The sequence below is a fragment of the Zootoca vivipara genome, chromosome 7, assembly GCF_963506605.1.
Source record: "Zootoca vivipara chromosome 7, rZooViv1.1, whole genome shotgun sequence".
Lineage (NCBI taxonomy): Eukaryota > Metazoa > Chordata > Lepidosauria > Squamata > Lacertidae > Zootoca > Zootoca vivipara.
In genome coordinates this window covers 67,315,153-67,336,517 of record NC_083282.1, presented here as the reverse complement: position 1 = coordinate 67,336,517, position 21,365 = coordinate 67,315,153, and the positions used below count along the sequence as shown (strand labels likewise).

Here is a 21,365-nt window from a genome sequence, read left to right as displayed (position 1 = left end):
TGCTACAAGTAGTCTCACAGGGATGTGATGGGAAATATTGATGCATAGCACTTACAAGCAATTAAACTGCCAAACAGAGAGCCTGGTTGTGTTATCATGCAGATGGCATCCCTCTTCCCTCTCCATCCAGGGGCAGGCGTCGGCAATGTTTTCCAGCCATGGGCTGGAGCATTCCCACGGACTATTGTCCATGGGCCGGACATGAGCCAGACATGCGCAGAAGCAATTTCTGGCACCACGCTGCCCATGTCCGAGGCACCGGAAATCACTTCTGCACATGTCCGCAACACCGGAAATTGCTTCTGTGGCTGTGCAGATGCTGGAAATTGCGCCTGCGCAGAAGCGATTTTCGGTGTTGCGGACATGTGCAGAAGTGATTTCCGGTGCCCTGGACATGGGTAGCGTGGTGCCAGAAATTGCTTCTGAGCATGTCTGGCCCATGTCCAGCCCACGGACGATAGTCCGTGGGAATGCTCCAGCCCATGGGCAGGAAGTTGCTGACTTCTGATACAGGGTGAGGGCAATCTGATAGCATTGTAGCCAAATTCTAGTACTGTACTATGTGGCATATGATAGTCTTATATTCATTATGTGATCTCTGATTCACTTGGCACTTTCATTATACTCCTTTAGGCACCAGGCAAAAATGTCCCTCTTGAACCAGGCCTTTGGTTGATTGACATTCAATGCCCTTTTAAAATGTGTGTGTGTGTGTGTGTGTGTGTGTGTGTGTGTTGAGGGGGGTTATTGGGTTCTTCTTGTTTTTATTTTGTTTTTATGTATTCTGTGTTTTTATATCATGATTTTATCCTGTGAACTGCCCTGAGACCTGTAGGTATAAGGCAGCATACAAATTTAATAAATAATGATGATGTTGTTGATGATTGGCTGGGCTCATGCAGTGTAGATGAAAGCAGCTTTAACTGCAGCAAACTGGTGAATTCATGAGACTGCTAAGATAGGTTCCTTCCAATGGATATTTCACACCTCTTGGGAGCCTGTTTTTTCTCATCAATTAACATTCAAGTGGTAAAATTCAGCAAAGCACTAGACATATATCCCACAGTTGTCTCTTGATTAAGTGTGGTTACAGAACCAAGCAGTACAGAACAATTACAGAGAAATGTTTACGGTATCTTGTACCAAAAGTTTTATCAAGCTGAGTCAGTTTCTCAGTCGCTGCAAATACAAGAGTGTAGGCTCTATTTTTCTACCTCAGGCTCTATTTTTCTACCTCAATTGTTCTCAAATGGGGGCTGCAGGACACCTAAATAGAAGGGTAGTATTGTTATGTAGGCAGAGCACCCAGGTAAGACCTGGGAGGGTTAATTGCATTGTTAGGCTTGTTTCCACTGCCAATCTATTCTGGTGCTCTCTCCAAGGACATCATAACAAATAGTCAAAGCTGTTTTAGCTGCCAGTATTAATAAGATCTCCCCTTTTTGTTTTTTTGGCTGTCATTTGTCCTACAAGGGAAGCGTGATCTGGTCAGTATGCTACCTGCTGTTACTTTAAATCACTTCAGAGAGTTCACAGTGCAGCCCATTGCTGAAGGATTCATAGTGTATGGCATACACATGTACTAAGGAGTACGTCTCACTGAACTCAGTAAGCTATCTGGCTACCTCACTGCTCACCTGTAACTCCAGGTTACTTATGAACAAGTTTAAATTGGATCCTTCCAATAAAGAGGTGCAATGATTTCTCCTTCTCACCCTCAGCATGCCCCACCCCCTCTCCAAATCTGCTCCAGAGGGTTGGGGGGATCCTAGAACAGTTTTAGGGGTGCATGGGGGAGCAATTAACAATGGATACAACCATGAGGCAAGGTGAGGTGATCACCTCAGGTGGCAGGATCCACAAGAGCAGCAGATCCCCTTGTTCACGATGTAGATCTTCACTATCCTTCCTTGGGGGGAAGAGGGCTCATCTAGTCAAACCCCCTGCAATGTAGGAATCTCAACTAAAGCAACTAAGACAGGTGGCCATCCAACTTCTGTTTAAAAACCTCCAATGAATAAGAACCCACCACCTCCCGAGGAAGTCCATTCCACTGCTGAACAGCTCTTACTGTCAGAAAGTTCTTCCTGATTATTTAATCAGTATCTCCTTTCTTGTAACTTGAAGTCATTGGTTCAAGTCCTACCCCCCAGAGCAGGACAATCCCAATAGCAATGAATCTCAACAGCAAAGGGCATTCCTAAGCAGCACTTTGGTCTTAAGAGTGAGGCCTATAGAGCATCACCAATTGGCATTCCCCACCACCAGGCAGAGCTTCCTGAGAGAGCTTTGAAGAACCAAGTAATTACAGAAGTGAGCTAAAGATTCTAGTATCATGTCCCAGAGCCCCAATCAGAAACTAAAGTTTTTTAAGAATAATGTTAAGGCACCCATCAGTTCCTGGTAATATATTTAATGTGAACATTTTTGTGTGCTGGCTTTAGTACTTCAAAAATGAGGTTGTGAATCAGGCCACAGGCTCTTTTTCGTGCTAGGAAGCTCCCACAATATGCATTTAAAACCTAAAGCCAAAATTGCTTGTGTTAGTCAAGGTTACAGGATGTTGCAGAGAGGCTCAAATATAAAGAGAATAGTTGAATACTGTTATTTTCTTAATGCCAGGGGTGTCTATTGCATATCTTGCAATAAATATACAGTCAACAGTGAACATTTTTGTCAGAGAGCTTTCTACCATGCTAAGAAATGCAATTATTTTATTTTTATTATTCCAGATTTTAAAACTGCTCTCCATCGCATGAGATTCCTACGGGGAAAGTAAGGTTTCCAGGAGAAGTCTCTATAAGGGGAGTGTCCAAGCCAAGCTTGTTTGGTTCTGATGCAATCAAAACAGATGCAACAAGTTATTATTTTACTTTTCTCCTTACAATGCAAAATAATTTCTTCCTCTTGCGCCCTTGAAACAAGACAAGCTGCTAGGTCTCATCTCAATACACATGCCAGACAGTCATCATTAATGAAGGAAAAGGGTAAAATTCTACGATGTTTGGCATGGTTTTGGGTAGCACAATTTTGTTGTTCCTTGCCAACTTCCAGTGGTGAATGTAAATTCAAACCAGTTGGTGAGTTGCTTTGCTGTTGTTGTTTTTTGGTGAGTGCAGATTTATTTATGGAAGAATTCTGTGAGGATTTAAAGTCTGCACCCATATTGATCCCATAAGTAATAACACAATACAGTACCTGTATTTTTCAAACAGCCCTGGCTCATACTCATTACATAGGGACACCCTAAAAACAGGCCCCCAAATAATGTTGACAAAAGCCTACCTCATGGTTTACGAAGTCAGAACTCTCTGAAAGGACACAAACCACACACAGCTTGAATGCAAAGCAAAGAATTAAAAAGTAGCTTCTTTCAGCCATGTATAGTTGTGGTTGAGAATAAGGATATATAGTTTTAAAGGCCTTAAAAGCAATTGAATGTCATCTTGCAAATATCAGCCTGGAGAAAAATGTTATGAACAAGTCATTGTATACCCCTAGGATTTTTATTTTAAAAAAAGAGGTTCCAAATGAAAATGCAAAATTCATTACAATGAGAACATGAGTGGGGGCTGTTCAATTAAATCTCATAAAGGAGGGGAGAAAGAAACTTAAAGAGAGTTAGCAAAGGTAAAATAATGTTCATTAAAAACAGAAAAACAACCTGGAAAATCCTTTGTATTCAACTTCGCACTCGTACATCATAATGTTCCAGTAAAAGCCCATTTTCCCTTGAGATAATAAAAGAATTGAATTTTTCCTTATCGGTCATCTATTTTTCTAGCTATAGCTATTACTCCCTCTCTACAGTTGCTAGGCAACAAGAAATATTAATAGCAGCTTTTATTAGCTTAGCTTTAGCAGCAGAGTACCAGAATGAGAAAATGGAAAACATAAATGTGTTACATAAATCTTTCAACCTTTCAGGGTTTGTGTTAGTCTCTGTTTTCATAATGATTTATTGAAGTGATGGTTCATTTATGAGAAAAAGGAGTGTGAAATAAGAAAACGGAACATTACCCTGAAGGACTGTTTGAAAATAAATAATTATAGGAGGTGAAGAAAAGCTGTTTAAAACCATTTCTCTGAGTTTTATAAAATTTAAAAAGACATATTTCTTTCATTTATTGCCTTTGAGAAAAACACTAGCAGGGGATTGCAAACAGGCCTCCGATTAATACGAAAAAAAGGCATCACATGTGACTGTATTTTGATTATTCCTCACCATGGACTTATATCAGGGAATTTAGTTTTTAAATAGAGACCCATTAATGAGCAGAATTTCAAGCAAGCCATAACCAAACGCATAAAGATTCTAGTCAAATGGAGGGGAGCCGACTACTGCCTTGATGGGAATTCGAGATGCTTCAAACTCCTGAACACTTGCTTGCTTGTCCCCATGTCAACAATGTCTGCCATTATGTCTGAAATGCTCCAATATTTACTTCTGTTTATTTTTGTAAGGCTGCTAATTTGGAATTCAATTTGTTTTGCAGCTTGATTTGAGTGGCTTTATGCTTTCCTTTATTGCAGCAGTCGCCAGCAATAGAGGCCTGGGAAGTGTACTGCTATATTTAAATGCTAATTTATTTCTCATTGCACTTCACAGGTGTTTTAAAACATTATAACTCAGGGAAGCAGCAACGTTTTGGTTTCTGCAGAAAGATGAGAATTGTTGTCAGTGCTGCCTGGATGTTGTTCTTGGGATGTTCCGGTTTATTTTTTAATAATGAAACACCAGCCAAATGTTTTAAAAAACAAAACAAAACATAGTAGGTAATGTGCCAAATTTTAAAAATGAGCTTCATAATAAATTGCTATTTACAACAAAAATATCCTAGGCACTGTGCAAAAATGGGGTGGACACAATTCCTTGCCAACCAGCTCGTAATTTTAAGCAAAATGAAACAAGAGAAGAGGGGACAAAGGATTCGTTTACATGTGCAGCTGTCACAGACTCTGCTTAAAACTCGCCAAAGTGTGATTCTTAACAAGCAGAAAGCTAGTCCTATACAGTTGCACATGGACTGAACACCACCACAAATGTCTGAAAGGTCAGGTCTGTGACAGCAATCTAATGCACATGGATGGCTTAAAACTGTTAAGATTTGCATATGTCCTCTGCTGCTTCAGCAGCAAGCAGCTTGTAATGTGTCTGGTGGAATTCGCATACTCAGTCTGGGAAAGGAAGTGTGCGTTACCTTTCTGTACCATGTGATGTTTTGTTCTCCCCTTTTGCTTTTGTCTTTGTCTATGACTGGAAGCAAGATATCGAGCTCCGGCTTTTACTTTGCATATAGCCTTAAATAAAGTAGTTAATGATTCCTACTTTATGGCTGTTTATTTGTGTGTGTCATTCTTCACTGAGGACGATCGCATATCATCTGAAAGTGCCAGGACGCTGGGGGCAGACTCACCGCTTCCCCCGCCCGGCATATTTCAACATATGGTAGCAGAGGATGGTTCCTGCCGGGCGGGGGAAGCGGTGAGTCTTGCTTCTGTCTTCGTCTACAGCCACTATGTGGTGCAACTCAGTGGCTTCTCTGTTGTCCCATAACATGCAAACCAGCCCTCTTCCCTGGTGAAGATATAATGCAAATGAAATTACCCCTGAGGTTCCTTCCCACTATACCTCCCTCACCCCTGGGTTGGGAGATAGGTGCGACCTTCGTGAACCACAGCATTATTTCTGGAGTTCAGAAGGCCCTTTAACCATGGTTCACAGTGATCCAATGTAGGCCAGCGCTGAGGGTGAAATCACATGAGAGTGGCAGGAGACCTTCATCATGTGACTATCTTCAGCTAGTTCAGGCATCCCCAAACTTCGGCCCTCCAGATGTTTTGGACTACAATTCCCATCATCTCTGACCACTGGTCCTGTTAGCTAGGGATCATGGGAGTTGTAGGCTAAAACATCTGGAGGGCTGCAGTTTGGGGATGCCCGAGCTAGTTCTACCTTTGAGTGGTGCTTTAAGAAGCGGGGCCAGCAGAAACAAAGGAAGACTATTGACTTGATGGCAGGATTTAAATAAACACTCACATCTTTATTAACAAAGAACATTTAAAACAATAAAAGAAATGATATAGTAGACTTTTAAGAAACAGCAGTATGTAACAAGAGGGAAATAAACCAGAAGTGGAAGTTGGGGGAAGCCCAGGAGGGGAGGGAAGAAGTGATGTAACATAAATGTTATTGATATGAGATGTATGTAATGATAGAAAAAGAAAAGTGAATAAAAATTTAATGAAGAAGAAGAAGAAGAAGAAGAAGAAGAAGAAGAAGAAGAAGAAGAAGAAGAAGAAGAAGAAGAAGAAGAAGAAGAAGAAGTGGGGCTAGTTCATATAAAGGCATAAAATACTTTGATGTGAATTGGCCTATACACATATTTGACCTACACTGTTCAGCTGCCATTTTCCAATTATAGTGACACCATTTTCATTTGATACTTTGGGGGAAATGGCTGCTTGCTCCTACGAGGTGGAATCTAGGTACATACAACCTGAGTGACGTCATCTGTATGCTTCTCTCTACATTGGCTGAGTCTATGCAAGTGATGGACAGGTGTTTGGATAGGGTAGTGAAATGAGGGCTAATCAACTGAAGTTAAATCCTGACAAGATAAAGGCACTGCGGATGCCATGTCCGGGAACTAGCTGCATAATCTGTTCCAGATGTGCTTCATAATACGAGGGTACTCTCCAATCCAGTGGTCACTAGGGGCTCAGGTGGCCTCAGTGGCATGGAGTGCCTTTTTCAACTTTGGCTGATTCACCAGTAATTATTGTTCCTGGGCAAGGATAGTATGACCACAGTGACCCTTGGTGTGGTCACCTCCCAAGTGTACTACTATAATGAGCAGTGTGTGGAGCTGTCCTCGAAGACAACACAGAGCTATTGTGGCAGAATACAGAATTTTAACCCAGTACAGTCTGATGGAATCATATCACACTGTTTCTTTTGTTGTTAACATTACACTGACTCTAAAGGAATCACACTGTTTGTCTATTTGCTTCTAAGGTGAATTTAAGGTGTTGGTGCTTACGTTTAAAGTCCTAAACAGCCCAAAATACTTAAAAGGAGCAACCTGTCCCTATTCCAGACTATTCTAGAATGAGGAGGCTAGACTCTGTGGTGGCACCCTGACTGCAGAATGCCCTCCCAAATATGACTGGTGCTTACGTTGTTATCATTCCAGCACCAGGTCAAAAAATATTTATTTACCCACATATTGTAAATTGATGGTTATATAGCAATCTGTTGTTTTCAACTCTCTTGACGTATTCTGAGTGGTGTATTTTATTATTTTAGCATTGTTCATTTTATTATTTGATTTATGTTCTGTACTCTGCCCTGATACCTGTATAGATGATGGGATATATATATATATATATATATATATATATATATATATGCAAAGTGCAAAGCAATAGATGAAATATAGAATAATCTCCTGAATTATTAAAGCCCATTAGTAGCAACATTGTAATCCTTAGTTCTACTCCCCACTCTTAATGGATGATTCACCTTACCTTTTACAAAAGTAGGAAGACTCTAATGATTTATTCCTCTGCTTGGCTTCATGAGTGAAAGTATAGTGTAGCATGCATGGCACAATCCCTAACAAATCCATTAGCACTGGGAATCTTTGTTGTCTAAATGGTTTTGCTTGGGTTTGGGCAACATGGCTCAAAAACTTGCTGTTACAGACATGTTACTGTATTTTCTCTCAGTCTGAATTCTCTGTCTAATATTACTGTCTTGCCTTATAGAGATGTGAGGATGAGCAATATAATTTTTCATGCATCAGTTGTGCTATGGATATGATCAACAACAAAAGTGATGTAAAATATTAACATGCATACTTCTGTGTCTTAGAGAGACAGCTGAACACATCTTTTACTTGGAAGTAAGTATGCCAAGTTAGTTCTAATGAGAAATCTCCAAGGGAGACATTATCTTTATAATCACATTATTGTGTCAAGGCCTGAAATGTAACCAAGGTAATACTGATTTGTGAACCCAGCACTTTCATATATTAAGCAAAATGCAAATAATGGACAGAGAAAATCTGCAGTGAGGTCAGAATGAAAAGCGTGTACCCCAATGTACATGGGTGTCCCTATCAAAGCTTCAATGAATGTAACATTTTGATCCACATTCAAATCCAACAGCAGAAATCCAAGAAACTCCATGAGTCTCACTGACAACAGTCAAAAGAAGGGTGACTGGCAAAAGTTACAAGTTTTTCCATCAGACGTCAGTCTGCATATTAATATTATAGTGAATGATTTGCATGCTTCTGGCACCAAGTTCAAACCCTTAAAGGGATCTCAGGTAGTGTAACTGGCAGAAAGGCCTCTGCTACAGGCCTTGGAGAGCTACTGTGTCAAAGCATGCAGCACTGGTCTGATTATTATATGGTAAGTCCATATGGTTGGAAAGGCTAAGTGATGCCATTGCTCTGAATCTTGCCACACAGTCTGCCAGCTGCTTCCCACTTTCCTTTCTTCAAAGAGCCTGTCCCCACCTAATGCAGATCCATTATTTGAAAAGCAATGAAAATTTCAGAGGCTTTCATTGACATATGTGGATTTCTCAGCAGGTGCAGGTGTTTGAAATAGATTGCTTCAGAATATTGTATGGGGGAAGTGAGAAAGACTCTCACAGCCACTAGTTTTCTATTGAATCCATCAATGGAAAAATAGGATGAGCATAGGTGTGGGTTGTGGCGAGGTGCAGGGTTCACTGTTCAGAGAAGGTGCCCCCACCTGATTTCTTGCACCTCTCCTTTCAAGCCACAGCCTCCCATTCAGCTGAGTCCTCATTCCTTGGGGGAGCCTTTTCAGGGAGCACGGGGTCAGGAAATTCAGCTTCCACCCACCCTTTTCTGCAGGGATATCTCTGATCAAAAATTAAAATCAGATTAAATCATGTGTTTACCAAAAACACAATACCAGAAGGTCTTGAATACCAGGTTTCAGCTTTATGTGCCTCTGGGGATTTATACCTGTACAGCAGCCACCAGGAATGTTTCTCTATGAGCTCTTACAGTCTGCCTTGCACTGTTACACCATGAACACAGGAGTATGTGCATAGAATTCTGTTGTGCTCATGGGTTCTCTAAATAGGGCCACTGTCTCAAGACCAGCTTGGCCCACTATCGAGCATGACAGGAAAGCTGTTTGCACCACTCTGAACGTTCTCTCATTCTGGCTGCAATCTGTCTTTTGTTTCTGACAAATGAATGTATTTCCAAATTCCCCTCTGAAAATCCATTTCTTGTTGACAGCTCTTTAACCCAGTCTGCTCAATAGATGCCCCCCACCACCTCGCCTTTCACACAGTCTGTCTCTCAGTGCTGCTTCAAGTTCCTCGCCAAGATGCTGAAAAGATCTCCCTGCTGTATCAGTGCTAAAGATAACGCTCTGATGATATTATTCCTGTGAAATGAACAGCTAGAAAGTGCTCAGCAACCTTCTGGAGGCTTATATCTCTCTGCGTACTATGAAGGGGCTAGAGAAGGGGCTGGCTGGGGGGGGGGGCTGCCTGCTCAACTGAAAAATAAAAGGAATCCATCACATTGGTATGAAGTTTGCTTTTTTCTTGCCCCGTTTTGTTAGCTACCCCTTCTTTTACCCACCCTCATATTTCTTATCCTCCATTCCTTACTTATTTCCAACTCCCTCTTCAATGCCTAGGAGATCTAACAAGGCTTTACTCTTTCCCCAACCAACTCCTGGTTTTAAGTCTCCTACCAGGGCAACTGCGGCTATTTCCATCTCAAAACCAGGTCAGAAATCAGACTGGGGCAGATTCAATTCATCAGTCTCATTTAAAACTGCCTGGAGTTGAAATGCCACCACCCGCTCCAACACCAACTCAATACAGTCATACCTCGGGTTGCAAATGTGATCTGTGCAGGAGGCGTGTTCGCCTTACTTATTTACACTTGTTTATTTATTTATTTCTATTTATAACCCGCCTTACTTCTTCATGGGACCCGAGGAAGCATACAAGTAGTTTCTAAGCAGTCACCCATCCAAGCTGTGCCCAGACCTAAACCTTCAGCAAGGTGATCGCTTGGTGTGCCTTCAAACCATATCCTGTTTCTTTGACAAAGCAAATCGGTTCCTAACACTCATCAGATCCAGTAGTAGCATCACTACTACTCACAGCTGCTTCCCACAGGGACCATTTCCCTACATGATTGTAAAACATTTAGCATGACATAGTTTCTAGTGTAGCATGTGAGGCTGTTCATAAAAAAATAAAACATGTGTGGGCTCAAAATAGCCCCCTTGTCTCTGTAACAGCATCCTACATCAGCTAGGCCCCAAGAAGAGAAAGGAACACATCGACATCTGTGGTTATACCTCAACGGGTGAATTTCCTCCTCACTTTGTTCTTTCATAATGAGAACTTGGTGTATGCAGGTTATTTATAGAACCAAAGTTTATTTTATAACCATTGCAGCAGGATGTGGTCTAACTATTGACCACACTCCCTTTGCTTTAGCGAAGAGAACATTAACTTTTTTCATATCTCACAATCAGTGGGGATGAAAGGAGAAAATGCTCGACAGGTGCAGAGAGGGCAGAAGAAAGGGAGCACATAGTCCTCTAATGGAGTTTGAAAGTTTCAAAACTCAACAAAGCATTTCATCAAGTCATTCAGCGAAATATGCATTGGATGCAATCCATCAAGCACTGTGGCTTCATATTGTCCAGTAACTTAGCTGGGTTTATATGGGACCAGACACAATTTCAACTGAAGTGAGCTGGGGGGGATGGAGTCACAACAGTAGGGCTTGTGAATCCAGTGAATCCACTGGATACTTAAAAATACAATCCTATGTGTGTTTATTCAGAAATAATTCCAACTTTATTCACTGCAGCTTTCTTGCAGTTTGTAGGGTTGCAACTTTAATTTAGCCATGAAATCACAGTCCTACAGAGGCTTATTTGAATCGCTAATTTCCTATACTTGGACAAGCTTTGGTCAGTCACTGGAACTCAGTGGCTCCAACAAAGAAAGATTACAACTGAATATCTAAAAGCAGTACAATTTTCAGTTCCGAGGAAGTACCCATGACCCACTGAGTACCCACTGAGCTACTAAAAGTTTGTCAGTTTCTTCCAAGCCATAGTTAAGCTTCCTTGACCATGTCATAACATGGTGTTTGGATTGAGCCACTGCCTTACTCTGCATTTCAGATGTTTTCCTTATGTGCTGCTAACTCTAAAGCATTGTTCTGCTTTCTGCACTTCTAACTGCTTTCAGCTTTCTGTCACTACAAAAAAAACCTAAGAATAATACTGATTATCTAGTAATCGGAAGCGGTAACTCTTAACATCATGAAAAACAGACATCATGAAACGAAAACGGAGGTTAAGATTAATTCTCTGCATATGGGTATGTTAAATTAAACATAACTGCACATATGCATGGAGTTAAAAGCTCCATTTCTGAAAACACTTACCACATGCTGCAAATAGTTACTCCTGTGCAGTCCCATGGACCTCAGTGGAAGGCAATCTAATGACTAAAGCAACAGGGTTGGGAGTTAGGGGAAACAAAGAATCCATTCCATGCTTTGCCAGTGAATCATTTATTCATTTATTTATTTGTTCCCCAGCCCTTCCTACATTTAGGGCCACTAGAGTCACATGGGCTCTCGCTGTCCTGAGAATTAGCTATTCATCTGTATACAATGTTCTGAAGATTCCTTGGATAAGAGGCAGTAATGAGCAGCTGCACTTGATCTCCTAATTTAAAAACATGACCGTACAAGATAATACCCTCTTGTTGATCCTAACTGATAACATATATTTGTGGCTGTAGTTTTTGTGTCAAATCACATTGGGACTGGGGGAGAATTTGGAGTACAGGAATACATTTTGATCACCTTGTCTTTGACTCCTAAACTTCTAGCAATTAAGAAATTTCACTTGCACTAAAAATATAAACCAGCATAATATTAGTATAACAAATGCTAGCAAAGTCTGGACAGAGACAGAGAGTACAACACAAATTACCCTAAACAAAAAGGGATTGCCAGTTAACAGTCTAGGAATACCGTCTGTCACAAAAGGAGAGAGCAGTTACTGTTTCTCTTGCTATTCTCATCACCCTGCTTCTTTGCCCACCCACAATGTGACATAACAAAACTCTTTCTTGTTTCACTAGGCAAAGGGGGAAGGTGGCTACAAGATGTGGGTGGGTTGGGGGAGCAGGGCAGAAGAAACCTTGGCTGCATCCTCCTTCTCAGCTACGGGCTGTCCAAAGAGTCATGAAGTTCCCCCGGGTTGCAACCTGGCAACTCTACAAACAGAAACACACCAAGAGTTCTTCTACCCTTAGGTTGGATTGGTTATATGTGAGGTTTGGCACAATAATATGTGCTTGTTTCTATGTTTTGGTTCACACCATCCAGCTTTTATATATTATATACATGCCTTTTGGGAAAATAGATTTTGACATATTGAACACTTTAGGATCTTTTGGGCAAGAGGTTGTGCAACAATAAAATGGAGACAGTTCACTTCATTGTGGCATTGCACAATGAATTAGTATTTGGCGGGTATAAGCTATTAACAGAGACAAAGTTTGAAACCTGTTTGTTCTGCCCATAGGATTTCATTCTCCCTCCTGTGCATGCAGACCTTTCATTAATGCCAGTTGAAAACTGCAATGTATTTAACGGGGATAGATGCTATCAAGGCATGAACATACAGCAGAAGTACAGGGAGTACATGTCAATGGAAAATAATGCCTGACTCGCTGCGACAGGAGAGGGCCTGAAGATCGTTTTAATGGCAAATAGAAACTCGAATGTCTGACAAAAAGGTAGAAGTGTTTATAATTTTGGCTTAAAACAGAAAGACAATTCACTTCCTCAGTGGCCTTTTTGCTGCTCAGAGCCTTGGGGATATATCATGCTTCCAGGGGCCTTCATTTAAAGTGAAACACTCTCCGTTGAGAAATGGCTGAGAAACTCGTGACTTCTCCAGATTTTTCCTTTCTTTTCGTTTTTCATTTTCATTACAAGGGGGAAACAAATCTTAATATCCCTATTCTACGCTTACAGCACACTAAGCCCCCTTCTTATCTTCCTGCAGCTCAGTCCTGATTTATTGTCATGATGCTGCATTTGTAAAACAGAACCATAAAGTAAAGAAGAGAACATTTCCCAAGGACTACTCTAAAATAAATTATTTCAGATGTGTAGAAGCTGCTTAATAAATCCCCCTATTCTTGTTTCTTTGGGTATTTTAGAAACTGATTTATAAGTGCAATATCTCCTCTCAAAAATGAGACAATCAACGCAGGATAAAATTATCATGTTATGAAAATAGGGGTCAGGCATTGGGGCTGCACTTTAAATTAAACTGAGGGGGGAAATATCTTTCATATGAAATTGACTCTTTTGTCTCAGAAATGAATGTTTTAATCAACTCGGCTGAAGAGGAGCCCTAAAGTAATGTTTGATTTCATACAAGGTGCCTGTTGGTTTTGAGAAAGCCATGACAAGGAGAGGGATAAGGTGAATCCCCTCATATTAAACACACACAATAAGACATCCACCACAAATTTAGGGGATGATGGTGCGAGGGTAGGGCTGAGCTTCCTCCACTATTGTTTCCTATAAAGTCTACTTGCTTTCCAGAGTCTGAGCCCACACCAGAAAAATCAATTGGTTTTTAGATAAAAGGCTTGTATAATTGCCATTATATTAACTGAGCAAAAACTTACATCTGCATCCCACCTTTCCTCTAAAAAACAATGTTATCCTCACAAAGGGCTGGTTCAGATTTACCACCAAACCATCATCTGTATTACCCAAAACTTCAGCTCTAAGCCATGATTTGTATTACAGATATATAGGCAAACCATGGTTTATGTCGCTTCCCTCTTCCCCTCCCACTTTCCTTGACAATCACAGGATGCCAACCGAATGACAACCTCCAAAGGCAAAGCAACAGCCCAAATGATGGTTTACTGATTTACATGTAACAACCAAACCGCCATTTGCCCGAATTATGGTTTCAAACCATGGTTTCAAGTTTTGGATTGGCAACTACCCACAAACAATGGTTTGTCAAATGGTAATGATTCAAGCATCACAAACCACTGTTTGGCTTTGTGGAGCATGATTTATAGCATTATGTTCGAGCCATCTCATGAAATAATTATATAGGAAATTTGGCTGAGAGATAAGTGATTTATCCAAAGTCAAACAATAAACTTCATAGTCTGGTAGGACTTTCAACTTTCCACATTCAAGCCCAATACTGGACCCACTACACTAAAATGCTCATCAGGTGTTAATGATATATAACTTTTAAGGTGCCAAATAAACACTTTTTTATTTGCTCAACCATTTGGCAGCATTTAATTTCTGACTGCTTTAATTCATGATTTGTTGGCTGATTTCCTCATCCCTATTTCTATATATTTACTTTTTATTTCAGTGGATAGCATTTTAAATATTTGTTGTAAACTGCTTTGGGGCTAATATTGTTGGAAAGATGGGATATAAATGTTTAAATAAATAAAATGATGCATGCAAGGAAGCTAATGATGAAGGAAATAATGCATAGCTATCTAATAAAACTACTCAGTAATATCCACACTGCTCATGAAACTATAACTGAAATTAAGGCAACATGGATTTTTTTTTATTTTCAATTTTTTGCTTCCCATTACAAATTCACCTTTGCTCAGAGCAAACACTTTAGACATTCTCTCCCAGATCTAGCTTTTACATATTTAAGGATCCCCCTTCTGCTATTTTATGCAAAAGTGTAGCATAGACCTTTTAAAGTAACACAATAAAAGGTAATAATTTAAACAATTCTGCATATGCAACAGGCTAGCAGACTGGAGGCGAGACTCTGCTTCCTCAAGCAGGGTTTCCATCAGTTTAAATGTATCATTTGTTTACTCAACTTCTATCCTGCTTTTCCTTTCTAAAATCGACTCAATGGAAGCTGGTGGTTTGAAAGGGGGACTAATGGGCAGCTCACCTGACTTTTCTCATTGATGACTTTCTTGTCTTTTTTCTACTTTTCTACCTTTCCTCCTTTTAGCTTTTTCTGGCTCCTAGGCTGACCGTACATCAGGAATGGAGGAGGACCATACAATAGACAATCATTTACAGGAAAAGCAAATCACTCTTTGCTTGGGCCCATGGAGGCTCATCCATGTAGCGCCAAACCATGGCTTGAGCATTACATGTGAACACTGCCCCTGTCACTGAGATTAGGTACAAAAAGTGGACATGGTGGTCAGGAGAAACCCCAATTTTGCTTCAGCCAGTTAGTGTTACCAAATGAGAGATGACAGAATGAGTGCATGAGTTCTCCTGCCTAGACTGCTTCCCTCTTCCATATATTTGTGTAAACAAAAGGTGAGCTAGAGGAAAAGATCAAGGACAGACTCTCTAAAGTTGTTGTTGTTGTTGTTGTTTTTAATTAAGCTATATGGATGATTGCAGGCATAAAGCTTGGAGGTCTAACACTGGGCATTTACTTTAACATACAGATGTTCACTTCCCCAAGCATAAAGTAATGTGGATGGATGTGATGGTATTTATATTCCCACTAAACTTATCAACAAAGCAATGAATGGGAGACTGTAGAAGATCTCTCCCTGTTTCTACAGATCAAGCCACAGCACACAAGAAGAATAAAGCACGTACATGCAAGTCCCTAAAGGCCCAAATCAATATGTATGGCATTATATACACAAAGAGTGAAACATAAAACCAGCACATGAATACATCTTAGTCATTAGCAGGGCTTTAAAAAAAAGCAAGAGAATTTCAAGCCAAAAAAGTGAATAGAAAAGAATTATGAGCGTGACCAAATTGCTATAAAGGAGTCAACTGTAGAACTTTCAGTTCTGGTATCTAGTTCCCTAAGGTTGAAAAATGATTGGTGGTAACTCACTTTATTCGATTCCCCTGTAAGTCATGCTTACCCATGAATGTGCTTCTAAATTCAGTCTTTTCATAATGAAAAATAAGTGATACAAAACAGGAAAAGAAAGTGTATTTTTAGTAGGCCAGCAGAATCTAAAGGCTCAATTATATAATGCAGATTATTAACATATACCACAAGACTCTGCTTACAAATAAGTATTTTTATTCTGCATAGTCAAGAGTATTATGAATGCTATCAATTAAGAAGGAGAAGCTGACCTAATAAAAGCTGTTCCAGGTATTCTATGACCTGGAACCAGCCTAAAAGGACTTCAAGTACCAAACAGGATGCTAATGGCACACACCCAAGGTGTAAAATGAAACACAAGTAGAAAAGGAAAGGTTACTCACAGTAGGTAGCTGACTAGAAAGAAGGTGTCCATCTTGGCTCAACATGTTAGATACCATGATGGCTGGGAGGTCCATATTCTGGTAGGAGTATGCTGGTATCAGGCTATTTGGAGGGAGACTGTGGCACAGTGAATGATATCCAGTTTCATGATCCATCAAGTGAAGGAGGGAAGGGTCTGGGAGGTTAGGAGGAGTAATAGGAGGGATTTCATAATCTTCATTATTCTCATTCTGACCATTGTATGTCTAAAACAAAATTGAAAAAAGACATTCTTATAAAGCTGATCTCTCATTGCATTTATCCAAAGTGTTAACTGATAGCCGCAGTTATACAGTCTGCCCACCTTCTGCAAAAGCTATTTTAAGAACACAAATAATTTGAACGAACTCTTTACATGAATAAATTTATTTTTTAAAAAACCCACAATATACAAGAATAGAGTTATTTGTGTGGTGCGGGGCAAACTCACACATTGCCTATTTACGGGATAGTAAGTCTCACGGAATTCAGTGGGGCTTATTGTCAAGTAAGCATGAACAGAACTGCAGCCTAAAAAGAAGAAGAAATTATAAGAGAATGCAAAACACTACAGGCACCTTCTTTCACAACCAGTCAGATGACAGCAAGGCCAGTTTGGTGATATATCTATGCTTTACATTTTGAAAATTGAGCTGGTATTGCACCATTGGAATCCTCATGGTAATACACATGGATTTTAGCACCGGGGAATCAATACTGAAGGAAGTTGTGGCAAGGGAACAAAATATGACAATATTAAAAGCAATTAAAAACAACTTGTATAACTGCATGCAAGATGGCATCTCTTTTCCCCCATCAATAGCACTGTAGCTTCTCCAATGTGGATACAAAATATATGCACATTAAGATTGCTCTGTCCATTTCAAATGAGGTAGCAGATCTACATGACATGAGGATCTACTACATTCATTTAAAAATAAATACAGCACCATCTTCAGGCAGAATAACTCAGCTTGCACATCAAAGCTCTTGTGCCCATAAAATATTGCTGGATAAGTATACTTGTGTTCACCAGGGAACCATAATGATCACGATGCAAAGCAACATCTTTCTGATGTGTTTGGTTCCCACAAAGGGTGGGTCAAACTCCCGTACACAAATTAATGATACCATCCAAAATTAAAGCAATCCCACTTTGACTCCGCCACACATGCACTGCCACAGGTTTTAGGTTGCATCTTAATTTTTGCCTAAGTTGCATTCTACTTCATAATATAGTAGATTATACATTACAAGTAAAGCTACATTTTAATTTGCTCACACTCCAGTGAAAACCTCTGTATTCATTCCCACACATACACCAAGCTTCTACATAGGCGAGCTTCTCTACTGACTACAATGTTTGTGACCAGTGGTGGCCACTGAGGTGGCAGCAGCTGAAAAGCAACTGGGGTGGTGGAGAAATCCCCATGTTTCAGAAGCACCAGGAGATATGCAAGCATTGCACAAGAACATGATTGTTTACCAGACAGTCTCCTTAGCCCTGATGTCAGCAAGGGTAGCTATCCAAAGAGCTACTATGCGCAAGCACAGCACTGGCAGCAATGCCCACTTCCCCCATTGGTATGGAGGAATTCCCACTCTCCTTTGATCACCAACCAGCAGTCGCCAGCACTTTCACTTAGCAAACTATATCACCAGCCATTGCTGCTTGGACACATTCAAATGCAATGAGAATGGAAGGGAAAGGAAATGGTTTCATAAGCTCAATGTTCGGATTCTGTATACCTAAGGCAGCCCTAGATCTCTTACCCTTCCCTTTTTCTGCATCCTTATTGCTTATTTCATCATAGAGGAAGAGACTGTATGAAAAATATTTACAGAGGGAACAGAACACTTGTACATAATGATTGGATACATAAAGTTGTGTTGATGCCCCCAGTCAAGAGCAAACTTTTGTATTTCTGTAAGGGCAATGGGGAAACCAACAGCATGGTTTTAACCTACATAAGTCAAATGAAATAATGGATTTACCATCTATTTCTCCCCAAAGCTATTTGCTCTGGCATCTTAAAGCATATTACAATCCCTCATAAGCCTGATCCTGCCTTTCCTTTTGATCTGCTGCCCTTACATTGATGATGAGAACGAAGAACGCAAGCTGAATCCTCAGTTTATCTTGACATTCGGGAAGGGTTGAACTGCTATTTTATGACAGATTTCGAAAACCCTTGCTACGGAGCACTACAGTCCACTGATTCAGTCAGTGTTTTTATAAAGCACAAGAACAAAGATGCAAGAAATGGCCATTTTGTTGCTGTTGCCGTTGTTTAATTAATGTAGGGGGTCATTCTAAATATGCTTCCTTGTGATTCGATGACTTAGACTGGGGCTGTGATACACTATGAAAAATACCTGGCTTTCTTAACCTCCAGAAAAAAACAAAACAAAACCATAATAAAATTTAATTTTAAAAAAAACTATAGGTGAGATACAAGGCGTCTTATCTGCTCAGCATCTTTTACTTGCACAATGTCCAAACACTGTCCAGTCCAACTATAACAGGATGCTTTTCTTGTTCTGCAGCAATTACTGAATCACAAGTGTATTATGAGCCAGAGGTTCATGCCAATTTTGTACATTTCTTTGCATGTACATCAACTTACCTAGATACATGGTAAAATGTGCCAATTCTATGTCAAACTATAGAATTCAACCCTATGAGATGCATAAGGTTGTATCCAATGCTACTCCTAAATGACTTACTTAGGTCCTACTCTGAGTAAAAGTTAGTTGGCTACAGCCCACAGCATTTAATCTGTGGCTGGCACCTTCAACATTGGGGACAGCTCTTTAAAAGATGCACAGATTTGTGGTTCATCCCTATTTCCTGCCATTGTATTTGTGTGACACTAGCAGATTTGCATGACACATACAGAAATGCACAGATTCGGCCCCCAAACATGGGTAATCCAACATTTTTGAAACATGGGCGTAGGCAGGGGGGGCAGGAGGGGGCAATTGCCCCCCCTAGAAGCAGGGCCACTGGCCAGCCTGCCCCACTGCCCGCCCGGTGCCGTCTCCCTTCTCCCTGGCTGGCTGTGGGGCGGGCGGCGGGAAAGCACCAGAGCCGCGCAAAGCGTTTGGCTGGCTTTCCCTCCCTCCGCCCCACAGCCAGCAAGGGAGAAGGGAGACGTCCCTTCTAGCCGGCTGGCTGTGGGGCGGGCGGAGGGAAAGCCAGGCAACCGCTTTGCGCGGCTCTGGGGCTTTCCCTCCACCTGCCCCAGCGATTGCAGAGGGGGAGGAGGGGATCGGAGCAGCCCGATTTCGGGCTAATCCTGGCTCCCCCTCGTCCCTTCCGATCGCGGAGGGGGAGGAGGGAGTCGGAGCAGCCCGATTTCGGGCTGATCCTGGCTCCCCCTCGTCCCTTCCTATCGCGGAGGGGGAGGAGGGAGTCGGAGCAGCCCGATTTCGGGCTGATCCTGGCTCCCCCTCGTCCCTTCCGATCGTGGAGGGGGAGGAGGGAGTCGGAGCAGCCCGATTTCGGGCTGATCCTGGCTCCCCCTCGTCCCTTCCGATCGTGGAGGGGGAGGAGGGAGTCGGAGCAGCCCGATTTCGGGCTGATTCTGGCTCCCCCTCGTCCCTTCCTATCACGGAGGGGGAGGAGGGAGTCGGAGCAGCCCGATTTCGGGCTGCTCCGATGTGGCCCCGGCCCCGCCCCTTGGCCCCGCCCCTTGCTTCCCGCCCCTTGCCCCCCCCTGATTTTCATCCTGGCTACGCCCCTGTTTTGAAACCAGAACAGGAAGAGATGCAGGGGGACATAATGCAATTCTGGCAGTTACAGAAAGAAAGACTCCAAATGTGAACTGCAATGAAATGAACAAGTTAGAACTCTTGAGACCAGAGGAGTATCCTGGAAAAGGGACCATAGTTGCATATATTGAAGGAGGAGGTGGAGATGTGATGAAGGCATGATAAACAGTAACACAAAACAAATGTGAATAATGTAAGGGATGGTGTTATGGCTTATAGATGAAATTGCTTGCATATAACAAGAGAAAAATTAAGGATTAAACACAATGATGCATAGTCTAAAAACAGGAAAGGAAAAAAAGAACTTTGTTAAATTCAAAGTTGAGCTTCTCCCACTGGAAACATTTTTGTGTGACTTAGCAGAGGTATAAAAGTACTTCACGGTAATCTCTACTACAGGGACAAAGTGTGAGTATATTATATGCATGCAATCCAGCCAGTAATTTCCAACCTTATGCTGGTCTATGATTCTTTACTCTTTATATGTTTTCATATAAGATGGAGAAAATAAGGGGAAAGAGAGGGTAAGAAAGACAGATTATTTTTTGAAAAGTTCTAGCATCTTAATTACCAAGAGTTAAATGCCTTTAAATTTAGCTTCAATCTTCGTGTCCAAAATTCAGGGCAGCATTCAGATGGCACATGGATACCAAAGTATCTAACAGACAGACCACAACTGAATATTTAAGATACCCAGTGTAAGCAAAGTTAAACAGCTTCTGAAAATAGCTATAATCTCAAATATACAGGCCAGTTCCTTTCCTGTAAAAATCTGGAAGCCAGCAATGAGCAAGTTGCAAGCAGCACTGAGCATTTTCCACGTAAATGTCCACCACTGCTTAAGTCTATATTTGACAAAGGAACAGAGCTGTGTTTGCCACATCCAGTAGGCTGGAATGAAACAATTGCCTCTCTGTTCTGGTCTTATCAGAGGGCTGCACAATGCCACTCAGTTCATGGAGTCAGGCACACAGGAGATACATTGGAATCACCTCCCTTTTCCTTCTGCAGAATGAACTTGCAAAGAAAAGGAGGGATGCATAAAGTGTGGGTCAGAAATTTTTTGAAAACGGATTTTCCTCCCAAAGCTTTATTTTTTTCCTTGGAAATGTTTCCATTTCATTGCTATAGTAGTAACGAAGAGATGCCACGCAGAAGAATGGTTATCAACGTATGGTACACAGTTCTTTGAGTTGATTGTCAAGAGTTATCAATACTTTTTTTGTTTCTTAAATGTA

At 41.1% G+C, this 21,365-nt stretch overlaps 1 protein-coding gene across 7 annotated transcripts in view; it reads right to left on the bottom strand.

Annotated features, from left to right (window-relative positions):
* The window catches only part of TOX2 (TOX high mobility group box family member 2), a 220,867-nt gene that overhangs the window by 85,415 nt on the left and 114,087 nt on the right, over positions 1-21,365 (bottom strand). For 4 of the 7 annotated variants that reach the window (XM_035123036.2, XM_035123035.2, XM_035123040.2 and 1 more), the window contains exons 3-4: positions 16,335-16,580; positions 11,481-11,543 (exon numbers count right to left, since the gene is read on the bottom strand). In XM_035123036.2, coding sequence (XP_034978927.1) covers positions 11,481-11,543; positions 16,335-16,580 — 309 coding nt within the window. The remainder of the gene's footprint in view (positions 1-11,480; positions 11,544-16,334; positions 16,581-21,365) is intronic. The other 3 variants (XM_035123039.2, XM_035123037.2, XM_035123041.2) reach the window with 1 other exon arrangement.